Source organism: Heloderma suspectum, chromosome 1 (genome assembly GCF_057233095.1).
Source record: "Heloderma suspectum isolate Gila_16-S chromosome 1, 16-S_ref, whole genome shotgun sequence".
In the NCBI taxonomy this organism is placed as follows: domain Eukaryota; kingdom Metazoa; phylum Chordata; class Lepidosauria; order Squamata; family Helodermatidae; genus Heloderma; species Heloderma suspectum.
The window spans coordinates 296,204,190-296,225,344 of record NC_139458.1 but is presented as its reverse complement, the minus strand read 5'-3'; the positions used below and the strand labels follow the sequence as shown (position 1 = coordinate 296,225,344).

At 44.0% G+C, this 21,155-nt stretch overlaps 1 protein-coding gene across 1 annotated transcript in view; it reads right to left on the bottom strand.

The window, feature by feature from the left end:
• COL19A1 (collagen type XIX alpha 1 chain) overlaps nt 1-21,155 on the bottom strand; it is a 305,569-nt gene that overhangs the window by 28,646 nt on the left and 255,768 nt on the right. The window contains exons 30-41 of the mRNA XM_084831091.1: nt 21,028-21,081; nt 19,643-19,696; nt 12,859-12,912; nt 9,918-9,971; nt 7,030-7,074; nt 6,384-6,434; nt 6,258-6,302; nt 5,315-5,341; nt 3,843-3,896; nt 1,438-1,482; nt 696-740; nt 540-602 (exon numbers count right to left, since the gene is read on the bottom strand). Of these exons, the coding sequence (XP_084687217.1) occupies nt 540-602; nt 696-740; nt 1,438-1,482; nt 3,843-3,896; nt 5,315-5,341; nt 6,258-6,302; nt 6,384-6,434; nt 7,030-7,074; nt 9,918-9,971; nt 12,859-12,912; nt 19,643-19,696; nt 21,028-21,081 (591 nt within the window). The remainder of the gene's footprint in view (nt 1-539; nt 603-695; nt 741-1,437; nt 1,483-3,842; nt 3,897-5,314; nt 5,342-6,257; nt 6,303-6,383; nt 6,435-7,029; nt 7,075-9,917; nt 9,972-12,858; nt 12,913-19,642; nt 19,697-21,027; nt 21,082-21,155) is intronic.

Below are 21,155 nucleotides of genomic sequence, written 5' to 3'. Positions count from 1 at the left end.
ACCTTGCAAATATTAATCATGGTAAATTCCTGCTGGAGGGAGGAATCCTATGGCCGCTAGACAGCAGCTAGACGGCCATGGGATATCTTGTTTTCTGGGAACCGACCTTGGAGCCTGCGCTCCGAGGTCGGTTCCTGGAGAACTGACCTCCCCCCACTTCTGCACTGCCTCAGAAGGCAGCATGGAACAGCCCCACCCTCTGTGCTCACAAGAGGAGTGTTAAGCGGCCGAAAAGGGGCGTGACTAGGGAGGTTCCAGGGTGGGGAGGGCACAAATACCTGTACGACACATCCAATGTGTTGTACAGCAGTCTCCTTTCCCACTCAGCCCGCCAACAGCTAGACAGCCGCAACTGGCTGTCTAGGTGAAAATGCAGGGCAGGAGGCACACGGAGAGAATGATCCCCTCCGTGCTTCTCTTGCCCTGCATTGGATAGGCGGTCGCCTCCAAGTTCAGAGGTGGTCGCCTATCTGGATGTATTAACAGAGAGCACTAGATGAAGTCTGGGACATCCAAGACATCACTGGTTAATTACTTACTGATATTCCAGGTGGTCCTTCAGGCCCAGGAAAGCCAATGTCTCCAATGGGACCCCTTTCACCCTAAAGGGAAGATAATAATAAGATCCTTGTGGCAGCTGAAAGCAACCAGAATCTCAGTATGACAAGCGAGTGCTGAAATGTAGGTTCGCTTACTGGTTCTCCAGGAATCCCCGGTGGCCCCGGAGCACCGTTCTTTCCCTGTGGACATTAAGAAAAAGAAATATAAATCACTTAGTCTACCCCACAACTGAGCCTCATGTGGCACAGAGTGGTAGACGGCAGTATTGCAACCGAAACTCTCCCCACGACTTGAGTTCGATCCCAGCGGAAGCCGGGTCCCAGGTAGCTGGCTCAGGTCGACTCAGCCCTCCATCCTTCCGAGATTTAAAGCTGATTTAATGAATCAGAAACTATTACGCTTATGTAGCCTGAACCATGAACGCTTCCTCAATTAAAAGACCTTCAAAGGCATTTGAAATGGTGTCGATTAGAAAACCTCATCCAGTCCAATAGGGATGTTAAAAGGCAGCTTACGAGTAAGATGACATATTAATTAAAACCATTATAAAACAATATTAAGAACAACCCATAAGGATCCACCCCACATGGCAGATGATGATAGAAAGCCCTGTGAAGGAAGGGAGGGACAGCCCAGATGGAGCAGGGGGCTGAGGTGATCTTTGCCTTCCTCCCTCTCTTTCCTGCTGGAATCCTTCACACAGGGCCGTTAGTGGAAATGGCACTTTGTGGGGAGGGAAGAGTCCAGCTGGAGCAGGCTCTGTGATGGTCTTTGCCTGCCTACTTGCCTCTTTCTAGCAGTTTACTATAATTCCATGTATAGGGATGCATGCTGTTTCTCTCACCATGAAAACAGCATCTTTAGCGGCATACTTACAGGTATCCCTGGTACTCCTGGAGGCCCTGCTGGTCCCCGGTCTCCCTAAGAAAGAGATATTGCATTGTAAGGCTTCTGTTCACAAGGTCAAAGACCTGATGAAAAATTTGAGAGACTGTGGGAAGCAAGAAGACCTAATCAGTTTAATGACTATTTGGCTGAATAATCCCACTGACATGCTGTGTGGCCCCTGTGTTTTCCCATATAGAAACAGAAAGCACAATCAAAGACAGCCTTATGCTCACTGAAATCAATGTGCTCAAGCACACCTCGCTCTATGGCCAGGAGATTCTGAGCTTTCTTTCCCTTTTTTTCTCTCTTCTCAAGTCTCCATAAGCTTTTTTTATTATAATTAACCTCCCCTCGACCCCACCAGTGAAATAGAGTCTTATCTATGTATTTTGTTTCTGACAGACATTCTAAACAGTAGCTCTTAGAATGAGGCAATTTGCTTCACTCAAGATTTTTTACTCTTACATTATGAGAGCCAGTGTGGTGTAGTGGGTAGAGCGTTGGACTGGAAGCCAGGACATCTGGGTTCTAGTCTCCACTCAGCCATGGAAGCTCACTGGGTGACTTTGGGCCAGTCACAGACTCTCAGCCCAACCCACCTCACAGGGTTGTTGTTGTGAGGATAAAATAGAGAGGAGGAGGATAATGTAAGCCGCCTTGGGTTCCTTGCAAGAGGGAAAAAGGCGGGATATAAATGCAATAAATAAATATCCAGATGATCGCCGCGAAGGAGAAAAAACATGCCTGTTTATGTGTGACATGGTGCAACTGTCTATTTTGCCACACTGTGAAGGGTTACTACAGCCTAAGAAATGGAGCTTTGAGACTGCCAGACTATCACTAGAGCAACTGGGACAGTGTACAATAGCGAAGCCCGTGTCCATGGGCAGCTCTATATGAGGGGTGTTGATTGAACCTCTTTCAGCCCAAGGGCTAAATTCAACTTTGGAGAAGCTCTCAGGGAGCAATTTTCCAGTAGTGGGTTGGGCCAAAGGCAAAAAAGGGCAGGGGCAAAAATACCAGCATGCTTTAGCTTGAAGCTCTTCGTGCCAATAACTAAGCCTTAGGAGAGGCATTTCAACCTTTTAGAAAGGGGACAAACCTGTGCAGAAGCCAAGAACCCACCAAATAATTGGCAGTTGGGGGGAAGGGGGTGAGGTCAGGGGACAGGGGCATGGCCATCTGAGGAACCCCAGGTAGGCTGGATTTAGCCCACAGGCCTGACGTTTTACATCCCTGTTCTATTTAAAAAGTAACAATAAGAACACTCAGAAACCTTCATTTTACAGTCAATTCTGATACAAATCTTTCTGCAGATCGTTAACCTCATTGCACAAGTAGTACATTATATTACGTATGCTGTGATTTCACTTGTAGTACAATTAGGGAAGACACAGCAGTAACCCCACCCTGATGAACCCCACTTGCTTCCCTGGTTTGTCTTCAGTGAAGGCAATAAAGGAGTCTACCAAAATGAATTCAGTGGAACACAGAACATTCATGGAGGAGCTATCAACTTCAGCTTAGTTTGCAACATAATAGTGGGTCCTGCACTTCATTAACTGCCCTGGCTGTTCCCACCAACAGCAACTTCTCACTAACCTGCAACCAGCCAGTTGCCTGATTTGTTTCCCACAATTCACCTCACATCAAAAAAGCTTGTGGTGGCATGCAAAACTGCAGCCTCTGCTAAGGCTGGGTGTGCTTTAAAACATTTACATGGAGCCAGAGGGGAAGACGAAACAGCAGCCACCATGTGCTTTCAGCATTAGCCTCCCTGAATGAAACCAAAGCAAAACTCTTTAACAGCTGGAGGCGGGAAATCTAATGTTGCTAAAATAATGGTGGAAGAGTAAAAATGATTTACTTCAGGAAGACTGGAAAACAGGCTCCCCCCCCCCACACACACACTGTATATTTGAATTCATATTTACACTGCAGATGGATTCATGGGCTGTAATCCACCAGCACTGAGCATAACAGGGCATCAATGAGAAGTTCCAGTACCAGCATTTTTGCCAGAGAAACAGCACCCAAATTTTCTAGGGTGTCACAACTGCAGCACAGGTGCCTCCACCTCTTCCCTTTCCACAGTTTTGTGAAAGTTCCCCAGGTGCAAACTACTGCAACTGGTATGCATGACAGCTACACAACACTTCTGAATATACAGACATCGGTTGGCCTAAAACGTCCCAATTTTGTTGTATAGTGAAACTTTTATTTAACTAGTTTTGCTGTCCAGTGTCCAGTTTTGCTGTCCATTACAGTAAGGAAATATTTCCCTACCAATACTAATACATAATGTAGATTTGCAGAAGAGTTACCAATGCCAGTCACTGATGTACCCAAACCTGTTATGAGAAGCCAGGTCAGTTTTACTCTTGAAATCCTACCTTTTCTCCAGCAAGTCCTTCTAGTCCTGGTAGTCCCATTGGGCCTGGTTCGCCCTTGGAAAGGAAAAGGTTATTGCTTAAGATACCTACATCTTCAATAAAGAAGCTAAGCATACAATCTGAGAACATTTCACAAGCTGCTAAGCATGCTGTTTACTTGGAGATGACAATTTTTGCCCCATTGAGTGTTTTAATGACTTGAGAATAAAACTTGCTCCTACATTCAGAATGTGCTTACTTTCTGAATAAACATTTGGGTTTTGATTAAAGATCCTAGTCAGGGATGGATGAATCCTTTGATGAGTATGCCTCATCAAGGTCATCTCTTACCCAGTTTCAATCCAATGACAGAAACCTATTTCTCACAGAGATTGTAAATCTGTGTCAGGGCTGTATTACTGCAGAATGCAGGTGGGGGATTTTAGGATTAAATGTTCTCCCATGTACAAATAATTTGCTCCACATAGAAAACTAGATACCAAGGAGAAGGGTTCTAGACTAGCCTGATCTCTTGCGAATCTTTTTATGTGTAAGGATTTTTTAGTTATTATTTTGGTATGGAATTTTGAGTAACGAGCACTGCAGCCTGAAGCACAGCACAAACACAGATTTATTTACCTCCTCAGTGAGAACTAGACCTTTCAGAGTGTATACTGTCAACTGGAAACTGAGTACTACATTTATTCACAGAATCTTGTTAGCACTTCCCTCAATAAAACATTGTAATATGTAGGCTTAGACCTTTTCATAGGTACCTGAAATTGTCAGTGCTGGCTACAGGCTTTGGGGGCCCTTGGCAAGATGCCCTCACTGGGCCCCTCTTCCCTGAGTGGGCTCACCTTCTCACCATGGTCACCACTGCCCATTGCTTGCCTTCTCCCTCTGGCTCCAATCCGCACAATCACTCAGAGGGAGAGCAGAAGGCAAGTGGAGGCTCTTGCTTCATCTCCTCACTGATAGCATGCTTGGAGGAGACAGGGGAATCAGCAGCAACCACAAACGGGAGGAGCAGGAGGTCCAAGGGCTCATCAGTGCCCCCCCTGTTGTGGAGTGGGTTGACTGATTCTCAGTGATGCTGATCCCTGAATCCTGCCCTGCAAATGGGATGTCATTTGCATAGGTTAGGTCACTTAGGTGTTTTGAAGAACAGTGATAATGCCACTCACTGTCAGAAACTGTCCCAGCACGCCAGAACATAGATTTTAATAGCCTTGCCAGTCTGTCAATCATACATCCTTCCTACACCAGGCCTTTGATCAGGTTAATTAAATATAATAAGCATTGTATTACATCTCATTAACTGAACAAACTCAAGCCTTTTTGTACCAATAGGAAACAGAATTCCTATATTATACGATATGTTTTCCCTTGAATGAGAGACTCTGAAACAAGGCAGGTTGAAGGAATGTTGGGCAAAGACCCATGTTCCCATGCTATCAAATGTTAAAGATACATTTTAACCAGTTACATACCACTGCTCCAGTGTCACCTTTGGGCCCCTGGATGACAAAGCAAGATTGCACAACATATTAATTTATTTATTACGCATTTATTACATTTGTATCCTGCTTCTCTGCCATGCCGAAACATAACGCGGTATGGTTCCCAGCAACTGGTATTGAGGGGCATACTGCCTCTGATACTGAATGTAATATATAGCCACCGATAGCATCCTCCTCCTTGAATTTGTCTGACGCCCTTTTCCCGCTTTACAATATCCTTTTTGAGGTGTCGTGACCAGAACTGTACACATTATTCTAAGTGCGGTCATATCATAGTTTTGTATAAAGACATTACGATACTGACAATTTTATTTTCACTCCCAAATTGAACAGGGTTATTACATCCGACTCTGTGCTCATCACAATCTTTATCATTTTTTTTTTAAATACGACCTACTTTTCCTCCCACAAACAGGAACCCAAAGCCAATAACAACCATTTATTATTATTATTATTATTATTAAATTTATTAATCGCCCATCTGGCTGGTCACCCAGCCGCTCTGGGCGATGTACAACATACCATAAAACAATTTAAAACAATAAAATTCTACAATAATTTTTTTTTAAAATACCCTAACCCACCCCAAATGCCTGCCTGAACAACCACGTTTTTAATGCACGACGGAAGCTCATTAAAGAGGGGGCATGATGGAGTTCCCTAGGGAGGGAGTTCCACAGAGTGGGGGCCACCACAGAAAAGGCCCTCTCCCTCGTCCCCACCAGTCACATTTTAGAAGTCACATTTAAAAAACAACAACAACAACAATCACAATATAATTGCTAGCGTATGTCTCATACAAAATGGGAAGCTGCCAACTAAGAAAGAAATGAAAGAAGTGTGCACAACTTCTGGAATTTAGTTTAATGTACATTCAGATCAATGCCACAGACTGTAATGATGCGTTACTTACAGGAGCTCCAGGTGGCCCAGCATAACTGGCGACATTGGCGCCCCCCTGCAGCAGGAAAAACACTGCATTTGAATTCTTGCAAAGTGAGTATAACCACAGAATTCTGGCTTGTAGAATATGAAATACCTGCAGTTTATATAGGCTGCTCATGCCATTTCTTTCATTGTATGGCACACCCTGAAAAAAAGTAAAGAGCATCATCATCAAACCTAAAATTCAGAACAATGAACTCGAATCTCCTATAAGGCACAAACACAAATTCCTCCCTGATGCCACAACATGGAAACAGAACTTTTCCTACAGAGCAGGAATGTAGAACCTCAAGCCTGGGGTCCCAATCCGGCCCTATGGGGGTCCCCAGAAGGCCACGCCTGGCTCCACCCCCTTTCCCCCAACCATGGACTGTTTGGTGGTTTCCTGGCTTTGGTGCAGTTCTTTCCCCATTCTAAACGTTTGAAATGCTTCTCCTGAGGCTTCATTACTGGCAGCAAGAGGCGTAAATTAAAATTAAAATACGCTGCTATGTTTAGGTTTTTGGCCTTTCATCCCTGCCCAGCACTGGAACGCCCCAAGAGCTTCTCTGAAATGGAATCTGGCCCACAGGCAGAAGGAGGCTCTGCATCCCTGCCATAGAGGTCCAGGCCAGAACAAACCACTTATGCTGCAAGCCTCAGCATATGCACTTGGAAATCTGTTCCACTGAAATCAGTGGGACATGCTTCCAAAGACGTTTAGGACCCCAGACATTGGCAGCATCATACATTTCACTTACAGGTGGTCCAGGAGGTCCAGGCTTCCCAGGAGCACCCTCGTCCCCCTGCACCACAATAAGAACAACAGACCGTGAATACCCTATTCCACGTAATACAAATGTGAACACACTGCTTACATGCACAGAATATTTCATAAATAAAAACTGGTGCCATCATTTTATTTTAAAAATCACTGCCTTGGATTCAGAGTAACCCTTCCAAAAACAGAAAAGCTCCTTTCATTTGTAGAACAGCTGATGATCCAACATGGGCTGCTGCTAGTGGAAGGGGACAGGAGGCTACTTTTGCCATTTCCCCCTTCAGCCTCCTGTGCCACCTCCCATACTGGTCCAGAGGGTTCAGAGGACATAGGGAAAATGGCCCAAATCCCCTCCCTTCTCCTTCTGTGAGCAAGATGTTCCTTGAGTGGAACTCTGCTCATGGGATCTCTGGATCCATCCAACCCACTAAGTATATTTATGTATGTCTTCAGAGTATTCCAAGCTTTTCACATGCAATAGCTTGTTGCAATCCTTGCAACAACTCTGTAAGTTAGGCTATCTGAGGTTGCCAGAGGGTATCCTATCCAAGGTAGCCTAGCGAGTGCACAGGAGAAGGGAATTTGCTGGGGGCCTCCTGATTTGGAGCTCAAGCTCTTTGTCACTGCACTATACCACAGACTGCAATGACAAACATTTGCAACTCACTTTTCTTCTGTTTCATAAAACAAGTTCTTCTGAACATATGCAGCATAAGGTAGGTAACATGAATGTTTACTAGTATCTTTTGTATAACAACAACTTAAAATGCAAGTTCTTGTATGCACTCTCCAGTGGCATTTCTGTGCAATCTACTGCAGTGGCTAAACACTAAACAGCATTCTGTTCCAGCAACTGGGACAGAGTTGTGCAACTAAAAGGCCTAAAACTCTCCCATTCTTTTCCTTGCAGTATTTCATTAGATCCAAGGGTCAGGTTCACAATGGCGGCCCTAAGGTGTGCTATAAGGAACTATCAGTGACTGCTTCACAGTGTAATACAGAATTTAGCTGACAGGTTATTAGAGAGAATAAAAAGACTGGGAAAAGATGGGAATACTCTGTTGAAGACAACATTTTAATTTTCTTTTAAGATAACCAGCACTTTATTTATGTTTTATTATTTATTAACAATTTTTCTATACCACTTTTCATTTGGAACAAATCCCAGAGTGGTTTACAAAAAAAAATAAAAACAAACACAACAAAAGAAACAAAAAGACCACACACACACGCACGCACGCACACAATTCACACTGACAAAATGGTCTTTGCAATGTAGCAAACAAAAACAGAAGGTTCATTGCTTTTCTCCTGAAACAAGTTGCAATGATGGTGACTTATCTACAACACCAAACAGATTGCGGTGGGTGAGTATTTCTGTTGCCTTAAATTCTGATTCCCAAATGTAAGGTTTGGAACCACAGATGGGCTGTGGGAGCCCCAGGACGCTCTTGACATCAAAACCTTCAGAACAGTCTAAATTTAAGGATCTTGTAAGCTCATCTACTTTTAGCACGCTCAAAACTAATTATTACATTAGCATACCTATCTGAGGTCCCCAATTTTGGCTCTTGCAACATGTTGGTCAAATGGTTCAGATATTATACATTAATGTCTGTTTAAGGCAAGGACCGTTCAGCAAGCAGGACTGCCAAATAATATTGGTGAGGAAATTAAAGATCCTGCAGTTGTCTGGTCTCCTTCTCAGGAACAATCAACAGACAGAAACCATGTTTACCAGGACTGGTGTTCATAGCAAGTGGTATAAAGCAAGCATGGAAAACATGGCCAAGTGGGAGGTGGGCAGGGCAGCAGCCTTGGGCTATTGAACACATATGAGTTCAAAAAACATTCAGTGAAGCTTCTGGCATGTGAGACAGGGAAGGCATCTCCATGGTCAACCTTCCTGTCGCTATTGTGTGTGACACTGTTATTCATCCAAAAAACTTCCCAGTGTGAATGGGTGTGGCATAATGGAAGCAACTGTACAAGCTGGCTGCAGCCTTCATAATAGGCTGCCTTATACCAGGTCAGACCCCGTGACCTTCTAGCTCAGCCTTGTATACTCTGACTGGCAGTGACTCTCTAGGGTCTCAGGCTACACGAACTCTTTAACTGGAAATGGCATGGCTCAGTGGTAGAGTACCCGCTTTACATGCAGAAAGTCCCAGATTCAATCCTTGGCTTCCCCAGATAGGGCTAGGAAACATTTGTGCCTGAAACTCTGGGGAGCCACTGCCAATCAGTGTCGACAATACTGTGCTGGAATGGATCAAGGGTCTGACTTGGTATAAGGGCAGCTTCCTATGTTCCTAACCTAGGACCTTCATGTGAAGGTTGGGCTCTGCCTCTGAGCTATGGCCCCTCTCCTGTTTCAGATGGAGGCTGTAAAACAATCCTGCACTATTTCTCTCTCACAAAAATAAATGGGGCTCAACAACCATTTATTGTGGCCTTCCAGTTGCTGGATAACCCCATATTTTATCAAACCCCTAGAGGCCCTATTCATGGCAGGCAGGCTATGTTTGGCCTGATGGACCTGAAGTAAAACATGGTGAACCTCACTGGTTGCCATAAACTCTCAGCTTGCACAGTAAAATCACTATCTGGCAAAAATTAATCTGTGCCTTTAACTAGACAAAACCAGAATAAAGTATATGCTTATGTGCAGTGTGATTTTTCAAACTGTCTTATTGAAACCTTGACTCTTGACATTTCCAAAAGCTTTATAAGTCGATCCAAACTAGATTTAAGCCTCTACAGATAATTTTTCATTTAAGTGGCTTTGAGAAAAAGTTCAATAAATGAACAATAAAGAAGTTTTTAGTTGTTTAACGATACTATATCGTATATGATAGAATGACATACCTTTTCACCTTTTGTTCCTGGTGAGCCTGGATGTCCAGGTCTTCCTACTGCCCCCTACAACACATATGGATTGATTCACATTTTCTTAAAGTTAAAATACTGTGTAATTCATATTTTTAAAGTCATTTTAACCAAGCTCACTTTTTGTCCATGGTTATTTATTTATTTATATAAAGATCTATCGCCTATCCTGATAAATATGTATCTATCATTCTGAGTGGCTTACAATAAGCATGGGTTCCTGCTCTTCAGGCGCGCCATTTGCACCAAACACAGGGTGCGGCAGGAAACAGGTGGTCCTACCTTTCCTCCTGTAGCACAGCCAGCAGCCCAGAATGCTGCATGGCCACATGGCTGGCTGGGAGGAGGCCCAGGACCAATCAGCAATGCCAGTTTCCTTCAGGGGGTGGGACCTCTGGGGGGAGGACCTGGGAGGGAGAGTTCCCTGTCTGATCCACTCCAAGGACACATAAATAAGCTCATCATGCAGCTCTGTCCATTTGCTGTTGTCAGTTTCCCCACTCACCCTCCCTATGGTTACTTTACTTTCTGTTGTACGGCTGTAGGTCAGCCGCCAGTTTATGGGGCCAGGAAGGAATTTTACACACCTGTGTGATTAAGCTTGGTGCAGTAGGGATTTTGCTTTCCTCATACCAACATGTTTTATAACAGTATCGCATCTGTATTTGCCTTGACCTTTAGGCTGGGAGATTAGAGGCACTGATCCAGTTCCATTTTGGGAGGAGCGGGGTCTGTGGCATGCTGCTCCCCAAAAGAGGGGGTCCCCTTAAGGGATCCTGGGGTGGGGTGGCAATGCCCCAGCCTAGCTTAGGGGCTGCCATGCCTGTCGCACACCCAGGTAGCAGGAGGAGCCTCCATGATTAGTGCACACCAGTGGCGGGCCTAATAACCCATCTCTCCCAAAGTTACCCCCAGCAGTTGGGTCGGGGTGGAAAACTGGCCAGCAGTCTGCTGCCTGGTGATTGGGTCCGAGCCCTATGCCACACCAAAGCTATGTAAGCTGAACCCAATGCAGGCTGTGGCCAATTTCAACCCAAGAACTGTCTATGTGTGGTTCCTACTCCCTCCAGCCATTCCCGAATACACGCTGCGGGGGCAATTAAAATCATAACATCAACATTTGAAACAAGAGTGTTGATAAAACATAATCAGAGACAAGTGAGGCAGATAAAAACACACTCTTGAGACATAACACATTGTCAACCTGGCAAGGCAAAAGCCTTCCAGAATAAAAGCATCTTCACCAGCCAGTAGAATACATACAGAGCAGGGGCCACCTGGGTTTCATGGGGCAAAGCGCTGGCGCAGGCATTGAGAAGGCCCTATCACTTGTCCCACCCAACATGGCCTCTAACATAGATGGGCCACAGAGAGGAGCCTTCTCCACTCGATCTTAGTGAATGGGCAGGCTGTTACAGCAGGAGGAGGTCCTTCAGGTATCCTGGACCTAGGCCATTTAGGGCTTTTAAAGTAATTGTGTCCCAAAACAAACTGGCAAGCAGTGAAGGCACTGCAGGATAAGTGTAATATGATCCCAGGGATGAGCGCCCACCAACATCTTTGCTGCCACATTCTGGACCAGCTGAAGTTCCAAAGACTCTTGAATTGCTCCATGCAGAGAGCATCGCAACAATCCAATCTAGATATAACTACGGCATGTGTTACCATTATACTTCTGTTCTGATATAGCTGCTGCATCCTACGGATATGCTTACGGTGTGTGAAACATTTAACAAAAAATATAGTAGGCAAGTTTCTGATTGCATTTCTACCCACCCCACCCCTTTTGAAAAACTATCTACAGTGACTTGATATTGACACCTTCTAATACTCTCATGGTTGCTCAAATGTCAACTGCAATGTTCAAGTGTTGTTCATTACACTTCGTTAAATTAAGAACAGTGGGTTGTACCCAGGACAGCAGGAGTGCAAAGATGCTCCTGTAAAGGGAATTCACCACCCCCTTGTCACCACTACTGCCCCATCTTGAGGACTGAGGCATCGCCTGCCCAACCTGCCTCCACCCAATTTTACCCAATTCCCTCCTTCTACCCCACATCCCAGGTCTTTCCTAAGGACCACCGGGCAGGACCTTTGGAGGCATACAGGAGGATCCAGTGGAGAGAAGGCGGGCAGGAAATCCATCTTTCAGAAGCGTCCTTGAGCTGCACTGAATACAACCAAGTGAAGGTAACTGCACTGTACTAAAGGAGGGATAGGAGTGCTACCATCCCCCTCTTCCCACCTTGTACAAAGCCTGCACTATTTGTAACCCACCAAGGCAAAATGATCCCATCAGCCATGTACTGTGGCCTGCCAGATCCTTGACAACTCCCCCCCACCCCTTTTCTTTTTGCAGTCCGAGACAGGAAACACAAATAGGAGGTTGAGTGAGGCCTTGGTGATCCATCAGACATAACTAGTGGGCTCCATTTGGCATTGCAGGTCAACAGACAGACAGACAGACAGACATTGTGAATGTTTACATGAAATAGATGGCAAGTCCAATTTCTTTCTGGTACAGTCAACTGGCCCTTTCATCAAAATGGTTTCCCACTCTGTTGCATTACTTGATGTTCTGTTAAGTTTCATACAATTGCCAACTTAGAGCCATACAATTGCATGACCAGCTCAGATGGCAATTATCATGGAAAGAACTCATCACAGATATTATTTCCTCCCCAGGTTCTGCTTGTTCAAATTTCATCAATCTTAGCATGTTTAACAATTATTACATTTAAAAAAATCAAGGAATACTGGCACTGGGGGTTATATTCAACCAAGCACTGCTGCTGGACAACTTCCACTCATTTTAGCAGGATCCTCCCTGTTCAGGCCTTATCAACAAGAACGGTAGTTATAAAGCTATAAGTCACTGTGCTCATTGAGTTCATTGGTAGGGATGACATCATACACTTACAGAAGGTCCAGTAGGCCCTGCTAAGCCAGGAAGTCCTGGATTACCTTGAAGACCCTAAAATGAATTTAAAAAATCAACAGAAATAAAATAATAACGTTCGTTCATTCATATATATATATATATATATATATGGGGTTATTAAAAAGTACATTGTGCATATTGTATTTAGTTTTTTGGAATTATCTGAAAAAATACATTAACAGTGCAATCTGAAGCAGTTCTACTTAGTAGCAAGTCTAAATGTGTTCTGTGGAACTAGTGCCCAGCAAAGTGTGTATGGAATTGTAGCTTAAAGGCATAATCCCATGCATGTTTAGACAGAAAAAAGTCTTACAACTCTCAGCATTCCCCAGCCAGTCATACTGGCTGGGGAATGGCTGGGAGTTGTAGGACTTTTTTTTCTGTCTAAACATGCGTAGGATTGTGCCCTAAACCTGCACAATAAAAGCCTTCTTTTTATACAGAATACAGTCATGACTTCATGTCACCATTTCACAATGCTCCCTTCATTTTCTCTTTTGTTTATGTTTGCACTTTTATGCTCCATGCTCAGAATAAGGACCTGATTATTAAATCTGTCTACATCAGAGAGGTAAAGCAAGTAATAGTGTTATTAATGTATATTTCTTTAAAAAATGGTTTCATCGTTGTATTTGGTCATTCTGATGTAGTGGATCTCCATATAAGGTTTATAACTGGTCTGATACGATGTGCTACATTTTAACTATGGCGTTCTTGTTATTGGGATGACCTTTTAGATCATGCAATAAATAAGCTTGACTTGACTTGTATTACATTTGGTTATATGAATTTTCCTTTTCTGGACATCACTAGGCTTTTCTAATAATAGAAGATCACCAATTTATTTCTCTGTCACGTAAATAGTATCTAATTAGAACATTGCTTTCTATTGACTTTAGTTGTCTTTTTTTTAAGAAGTAGAAAAATATGGACTTTTGTTACAACACGTAATGAACTAGCATACACTTCTCTGTGATTCAGTGCACATAAATCTTTTTTATGTCCTGGAAATTCACTTCGTTATCTATTCCCTAGCATGATACATTTGCTATTATGGATTTAAATAGCATCACTGCTGAGATTAATACACTGTTTAATACAACTTATACTGTGCCTTACAAACAAAGGGGAACTACATGACAGACAGACGAGTTGAATAGCCATTTCTTCTCCCCAGAGAACCCTTGGGAGTTTTAATCCTACAAGGTGGGGCTAGTGATGTGTATACAAGCTAAACTTGAGCTTGATTCTTTGGGGAAAACCGCAATGCCTAAAGTGGCATAAAAAACCCATAGAAGTGTGTAGTGCTATTATGCCTGTGCATGGGATGCATGGAACATTTTTGGAACATTTTTGGAGGATGCTTTGGTTTTTGCCTGTGTATGCTCCAATGCTTTATATATCTAGAGATGTCTAGTATTGTGTGGGATGCAGTGTGTAGTAATAGCTCTGTGTTTTATGGAACCATCCCATTGGCCTCTAATGTTTGTTTGAAGCTTGTGCGTGGTGCCCATGTGCTGGGTTCGTGCAAGGCAGTGGAAAGAAGAGTGGAGCCCCTGAGAACCATTCGATATCTGGTGTACCAGACACTTGTGCGATTCATACCACTCACTCTTTTATATTAGAACATATTTGCTAGATGAATGTTGGCAAAGGGTGAGTCTTATCTTGGTTGAGAGTAAGACTGCAAACACTACAAAAAAGGAAGATGGAAGAGAAATGAGGCAAGGATAGTTTTAGAGAGAGTCTACAGATGCTACTTTTTAGGATAATTCCCCCTCTAAAAAAATCTCTACTGGGCTTTATCCAAAGTCCGGTGAAACCTCAGACATTATGATATTCACTTGAAGTACAACCCCTCTTTGTTGCCCTTGAAACTTTATTTCTTTCAGATCCACTAATGAAATCACTTTCTGCGGTGTACTCACCCGGAAGGAACATTAATTTTCCCACTTACATTACAGTGCTTTAACCTAGAGCTACTGCTAAAATGTAAGAGCCACTGAGAAGTGCTAGATTGCCTAAGGAGCTGATGAACTGCACAGCAGTATGACTCTTGCTTAGTAACTGAATGAGTCAGTATGGCACCCTACTGAACCAATACAAAGTTTTGCCCAGAATGAGCTTCTCTGGGCTCTCTTAAAAGAGTAAGTGCCAATTATAAACTGGCCTTTTTATTATCACGTGCTCTGTTGCCTCTTGGTTCTCAGTAGCAAGGTATTGTGAAGAGTTGCTTGAAGTCAAGTCTCTGGAATTTCTGCTGCTGCATTTACTGCACAGAAAGATCCAACAAGCATGTGTAGCAGAGCTGTGCTCCTTTCTGCTACTGACCTATTGTCCTAAAAATACACTGTCTCATTTGATCTTTCAGATAATACAGAACCAAAGTCTCATTTCTACATGCACCATACGACAACAATGGTTTCCCCAGTGGTGCAGTTCGGTAATTTTACACTCTGAAATTAATGGTCTCATACCATTGGTCTGTGACAGGTGGGATGTCCAGATGTAAAAGAAAACAGGGCTCCTGCACCTTTAATAGTTGTGTAAAATAGAATAAAAACAAAAACATTTTAGCTGGTGTTGCTTGCACCTGATGAAATTCCCTTTTCTGCACCACTGTAAAGGGTGCAGGAGTCCTATCTCCTTTGCCATTTGGCTGCCACAATCATAAGTGATGCATCCACAAATTGCTATTGGAATTTGAATGTGCCTCTGAGTCACCTAACTGATGAGGGATGGATTAGGATAGTTGCCTTTGTGGATGGATGTCTGTTATAATACTTAGCATTTAATTATTTCATGTGTTCAAATCCTGTTGCAAACATTACCTCCTCCCACAACTCCCATCATTCATCACCACTGACTAGGGTCAATGGGAGTTGCAGGCCAAAATGTTTGGAGGACCATAGGTTGCACACCCCTGCCTTACAACAACTTCTTCAGAGAGGGCTCCACCCTTAAGGGTTTTTACTTCACTTCCCTCCAAATGTGGTAAGCCATAGGGGTGGACGAAAGGCACTTACCTTTCGTCGAAGCTTGTTCGCAGTGCGGGGGAGGCGCTTTGCGGCTCCCCCCGCAAAGTTCAGGCCGGGGGGGGGAGGCTTCCCGCCTCGCCCCGGCCGAAATTCAGGACGGGGAGGAGGCTTCTCGCCTCGCCCGGCCGAAATTCAGGCCGGGGAGGAGGCTTCCCGCCTTGCCCGGCCGCGAACTCCATTGTTGTTGTTTTTTTAAAAAAACGCCCCCGTGATAGGCTACGTGACGATTAACGTAGCCTATCACGGCTAGATCTGCAAAGTCAGCCGTGATAGGCTACGTTAATCATCACGTAGCCTATCACGGGTGACTTTAAAAAAAAAACAAAACCGCGTACGCTAATGGCGGCCCCCATAGGGAGCCGCCATTCGCGTTCCTTATTTAGTCGCTGTAGCCTACGTAAATGTTTACGTAGACTACGGCGAAAATAAGGGCAACGCAAATAGCGTTGCCCTTATTTTCGCCGTAGTCTACGTAAATGTTTACGTAGACTACAGCGACCAAATAAGCGACCTATAGGGGCCGCCATTATCCGTACGCGCTTTTTTTTTTTTTTTAAGTCACCTGTGATAGGCTACGTGACGATTAACGTAGCCTATCACGGCTGACTTTGCAAATCTAGCCGTGATAGGCTACGTTAATCATCACGTAGCCTATCACGGGGCCGTTTTTTGTTTTTTTTCTTTGATTGGAATGGCGGCGGCAGCAGCCGGTCAAAAGACCGGCTGCCGCTCCCGCCCCGCTCGAACACCCGCCGAACCCGCCGCCAGGAGGGACATTCGGCGAAGGTAAGTCCCGTCCCGGGGGGGGGGTGCGGGGGGGTGCGGAGGATTTCTCCCCGAAACTTGTTCGGGGGGCCGAACATGTTGGCGCTCGGCCCCCCAAAGTTTCGGGGAGAAATTCTCCGCCATCCCTAGTAAGCCAGCCCTGCTGTGTGTGGGGACTGGGAATGTCAGAGGAATTCCATTGGGGGGTGGAGCTTGATGAGCTTTCATCGGCTCGGCCCCCCAGACTCTCTTCCATCTTCCGCCAGCTGGCCCAATTCGGCCTGCAGCCAGTCAGGCCAGCTGGCGGATTTTTGGTGGTTTTGAATATGCTTAAATTACAGGCGCAATTTACACAAATTACGCAAATGTGTGCAATTCGTGGTTGTAATTTGTACATCACTCTATTTGTGCAAATCATGGCCGAGACCCCAAAATTACATTAAAAGTCCGCAGAGTTTGGGGAAACCAAGTGAGTTGGCTCACAAAAGCAAGCCAAGTCAGATGCAAAACAAAATCCCAGCAAGCCCCCAAAGGGCCAGATTTCCCGAGAATCCCAGGAATCCCGGCAATTGGACATCCCCAGTGGGGGTCCTCCCGCTCATTCTACTGAGTGGGACTTTAGAAATCTTCCCCAAAGTCCCACCCTGACAACTAGGGATGTACGGACTGTGTAAAATCTGCTCCGTCTGTGTTTTGTGGATTGTCAGTTGCCTTTCATTCCATCATCCGCCCACAGACGGATGCGGATATTTTTTTTTCATCATGCGGAAAAGTACGGAAATAAGCATGTAAATATTTACGTTAAGTATTTACATAATTTACCCCAGTACGTAACATTTAGTCTATTGTCCCCTATTCCATTCTACATTTACTCAGCAGAAACGTACGTACTTTTCTATGGATTTATATGCGTAAATTTCGGGAATGTAAAAAAATCATCTGAAAGTCCACGGATTCCGCAGGGCCTGAGGGGGTCGCTCTGCAGCGGATTCCGCAGGTTGGATTCTTAGAAATCTGAGCTTATTTTAATCCATCTTGAATTTCTCCAGCATCCCTACTGACAACAGCCCCGTGTTTCTCAAATCCAAATGCACTCAGCTTGCTTATTTATTTATTTATTTATTACATTTCTATACCGCCCCATAGCCGAAGCTCTGTGGGCGGCTCATTGGCTGCTTGCCATTAACTGGTGCTCATCTATTCAACTAGAGCCACAATCACTCACATTGTGCATTGCCACCAGTGCTCAAATTACAGGGTGAATGGAAATGGGGCCCTCCATGAAATCCACAAGCCTCACCCTGACTCCAACCAAATTAATCATGCCCCTGCACAGTCTTCTAAAAATATTAACTAAGGGAGCATCACAAAAGGAAAAGGGCCAAGCTTCTTTCCCCCACTTGCCTGCAATTTATTTCATGAAATGCTGCTGAGACTCTTTGACAAAAGACTGCTCCAGAGCAACTCAGCGCACGTGTTTAAGATTAAATGTATGGCTGCTGGCTTTCACTATGAACACTACGCTAGATTGTAACGTTGCATGCCTTGACTTCTGTAGCAATGATTTTTAGAAACAATTGAGAAGCTCCTGTGAATAGCTGAATTTGTTGCAGGGACTGCTTCAATATATTACATTTTCCCTAATCGATGGAGATCATTTCCATATATAAAAAATAATAAATGCACACTGTCATGTATGGAGTGTTTGTTTTTCTGGAAATACCAAAACTGGGCAGGCACTACAATGGCTAGTCAATCTGTGTACTTGTGAAACAAACACCCATGCCACACTTCTCATATGACAGCATCCACATCTTTTAGGAACGAGGGGTTGGCTCCAATGTTGACTTCGAGCTAGTGGAAAGTGCTTCTGCTTGTATAAGGTGGAATACCCAATTTGCACAGATGCCCCTATCTTTTACAGCCATCTGTGCCATATCCCATACTCTTCTGGACAGTCCCCAACCCCTACAACTAGGGAATATGTACACAAATGTGTATATTGGGGGAAAGAATGTGAAAAGATGTGTTATAGTTATAGAAATTCATTTGCAAAATTATAGTTTGCAAATTGCTTGCAAAAATGTGTATATTAGGCAAAATGCATACAAAATGCACGCATTAGGAGCAACATACACAAATATTTTGATGAATTTTCAAGCTAACATAAAAAAAAAAATCTCCAAGTTCAGGATGAACCAATCTTAAGACTGGAGAAATACTAAAAGTTCAAGATGAACTGAATTTAGGATTGGCAAAATGAGAAATTGAGAGAAACTGAAACTGAAAGATTCATCCATCCCTAGGAAAAAAACCCACGTAGCATATGAACCAGGAAACAAATGCTTTGGGATAGAGTCTACTCATTCCTCTTTCAGGACGATGATACAAATTATGTCATGACACCAGCAAAGTTGGCACATATGTTCAAGATGAAGGCACCAGCTTAAAATCTCTCTCTCGGCTCCCCCTTTCTCTCAGCAGTTATTACCTGAAGCTGATTTGACAGAGTTCCCTCCAGGAACACTCCTGCACAGTACAATATTATTGCAGTGTTGAAAAAAAGATAACCCAGAAAAGTTCTACTATGGTCAACAAATGCCATATCAGAAAATACCCCTTTAAAAAATTCTTCCATGCACTGTTTCTCAATAGTCATCTAGTCCACTTTGCTAAGCCATGTTCTAATTCTCCATACCTAAATTGCCTGATGCTTATTTAGCTTGATATAAAAAAGAAGTAATGAGGAACATGCCACAATTGTGTGTGCTACTTTTTCCCAGGGCTATAGCAGCAGCAGCTGCAGCAGTTTTGTTAAGTCAAAAGAGAGAATGGGGGGGGGGGCGGGCGGAGAGACTCTCTGACAAGCCAGTTTGGAGGCTTGGAAAATGAATGGGACTAGTTCCTCTGTTAATTCTGAGTAAATGGAGAACAATTATGGCAACAGAAGTCGTTTTTACCTCATCACCTTTCTCTCCAGGAAGTCCAGGAAACCCACGTTCACCTTTGCTCCCCTTGGAACAAAGAAGATCTGGATGTCATTAAATTGTCATTATAAAGAACTGTACCACACAACCACTTTGAAGGCATTTAGTGCCAAAGGAACAAGACAGAAATTACATTGCATGTCCTGATCCTTAGCTCTAAGACAAGGGTATTGAACCTCCTTCAGCCTGAGGGCCAAATTCCCTTTCAGAGAAGCTCTTGGGGGCCACATTTCAGTGGTTGGCAGGCCAACACCAAAAGGGGTGGGGCCAAAAAATACCAGCATTGTCTTTAGCTCAAAGCTCTTCCTGTAAGCAACTACGCCTTAAGAAAGGCATTTTAACCTTTTAGAATGGGGGAAATTTGCACAAAAGCCAGGAAACCACCAAACAATTGGAGGTTGGGAGCATAGTGGGGCATGGCCATCTGGGGAACTCTGCAGAACAGGATTGGTCCCCCAGGAGAGCTGGATGTGGCCTCCCGTCCAGAGGTTCTGCACTCCTGCTCTAAGAGCTGTGGTATCATGTGATGACTGGAGTTCATTCAAACATTTAGCTGCATGTCTAAGGCTGCAGCCCAAAACATTTACATACATATGTGTACCAGCTCTTAAATGAGCTTGAAAGTTATTTTGCTGCCAGCTTGTTTCACATGGCCAAGAGGGTTAGCTTAATACATTATTATTCCTGCATCTCTAAATCAATAAAAGAAGAACAATGGCATATTCATTCAGAAAGAACGAGAAAGCTGAAGGGTGGCCAACTACCCATGATACTTGTGAGGCTCATACTGTGGAGCCTGGACATATGCTAATGAGAGGGCAATTAAGACTAAGATAATGTGTAAGACCATGGCTGCTGCAACATTAGAGTCCTTTAGTGCTGCTGAGACACTGATTTTATGAAATCAGAATTAAAGGGGTGGTGCCACATAGCTCTTAACAGAGAGCAGTATTGCTTGGCAAAGCTTATCCCCACAACCAAAATCCTTCTGTAATGTCTACTCCGAAGGAAGTTCTCTTCAGTAAAGCTCTGCTGCAACTCTCCCTTTAATTAGAAGCTTCCTCCTTTGGGCTTCTGCCCCATTAATTGCTTTCTGTTCAGTGGGCCACAGCATTACTCAGTTGCCCCATAACTGGCTGTTAGCCAGTCAGTTCCTGTTCTCTGTGTGTTTGGGGGGGGAGGGGCTTGAATTACTGGTTTCTAAAGCAATTGCAGCCAGAGCAATTGATCATATTTGAAAAAAAAATTATCACACTTGTGATTTTGCAAACTAATTTAATAAAAATATTAATGAGCAATCACACTCCAAGTCTTCATTAGTCAGGAAGCTACATATCGTTCTCACTTCAGGAACTCACCTTGGGCCCTTCTCTACCTGGAATTCCTGGGGGACCTCTTGGACCAGGATCACCCTAATGACAACAAACAAAGGTAAACAATGGGCAGAAATTTTTAGAGAAGTAATAATGCAGCTGGTATCACCACA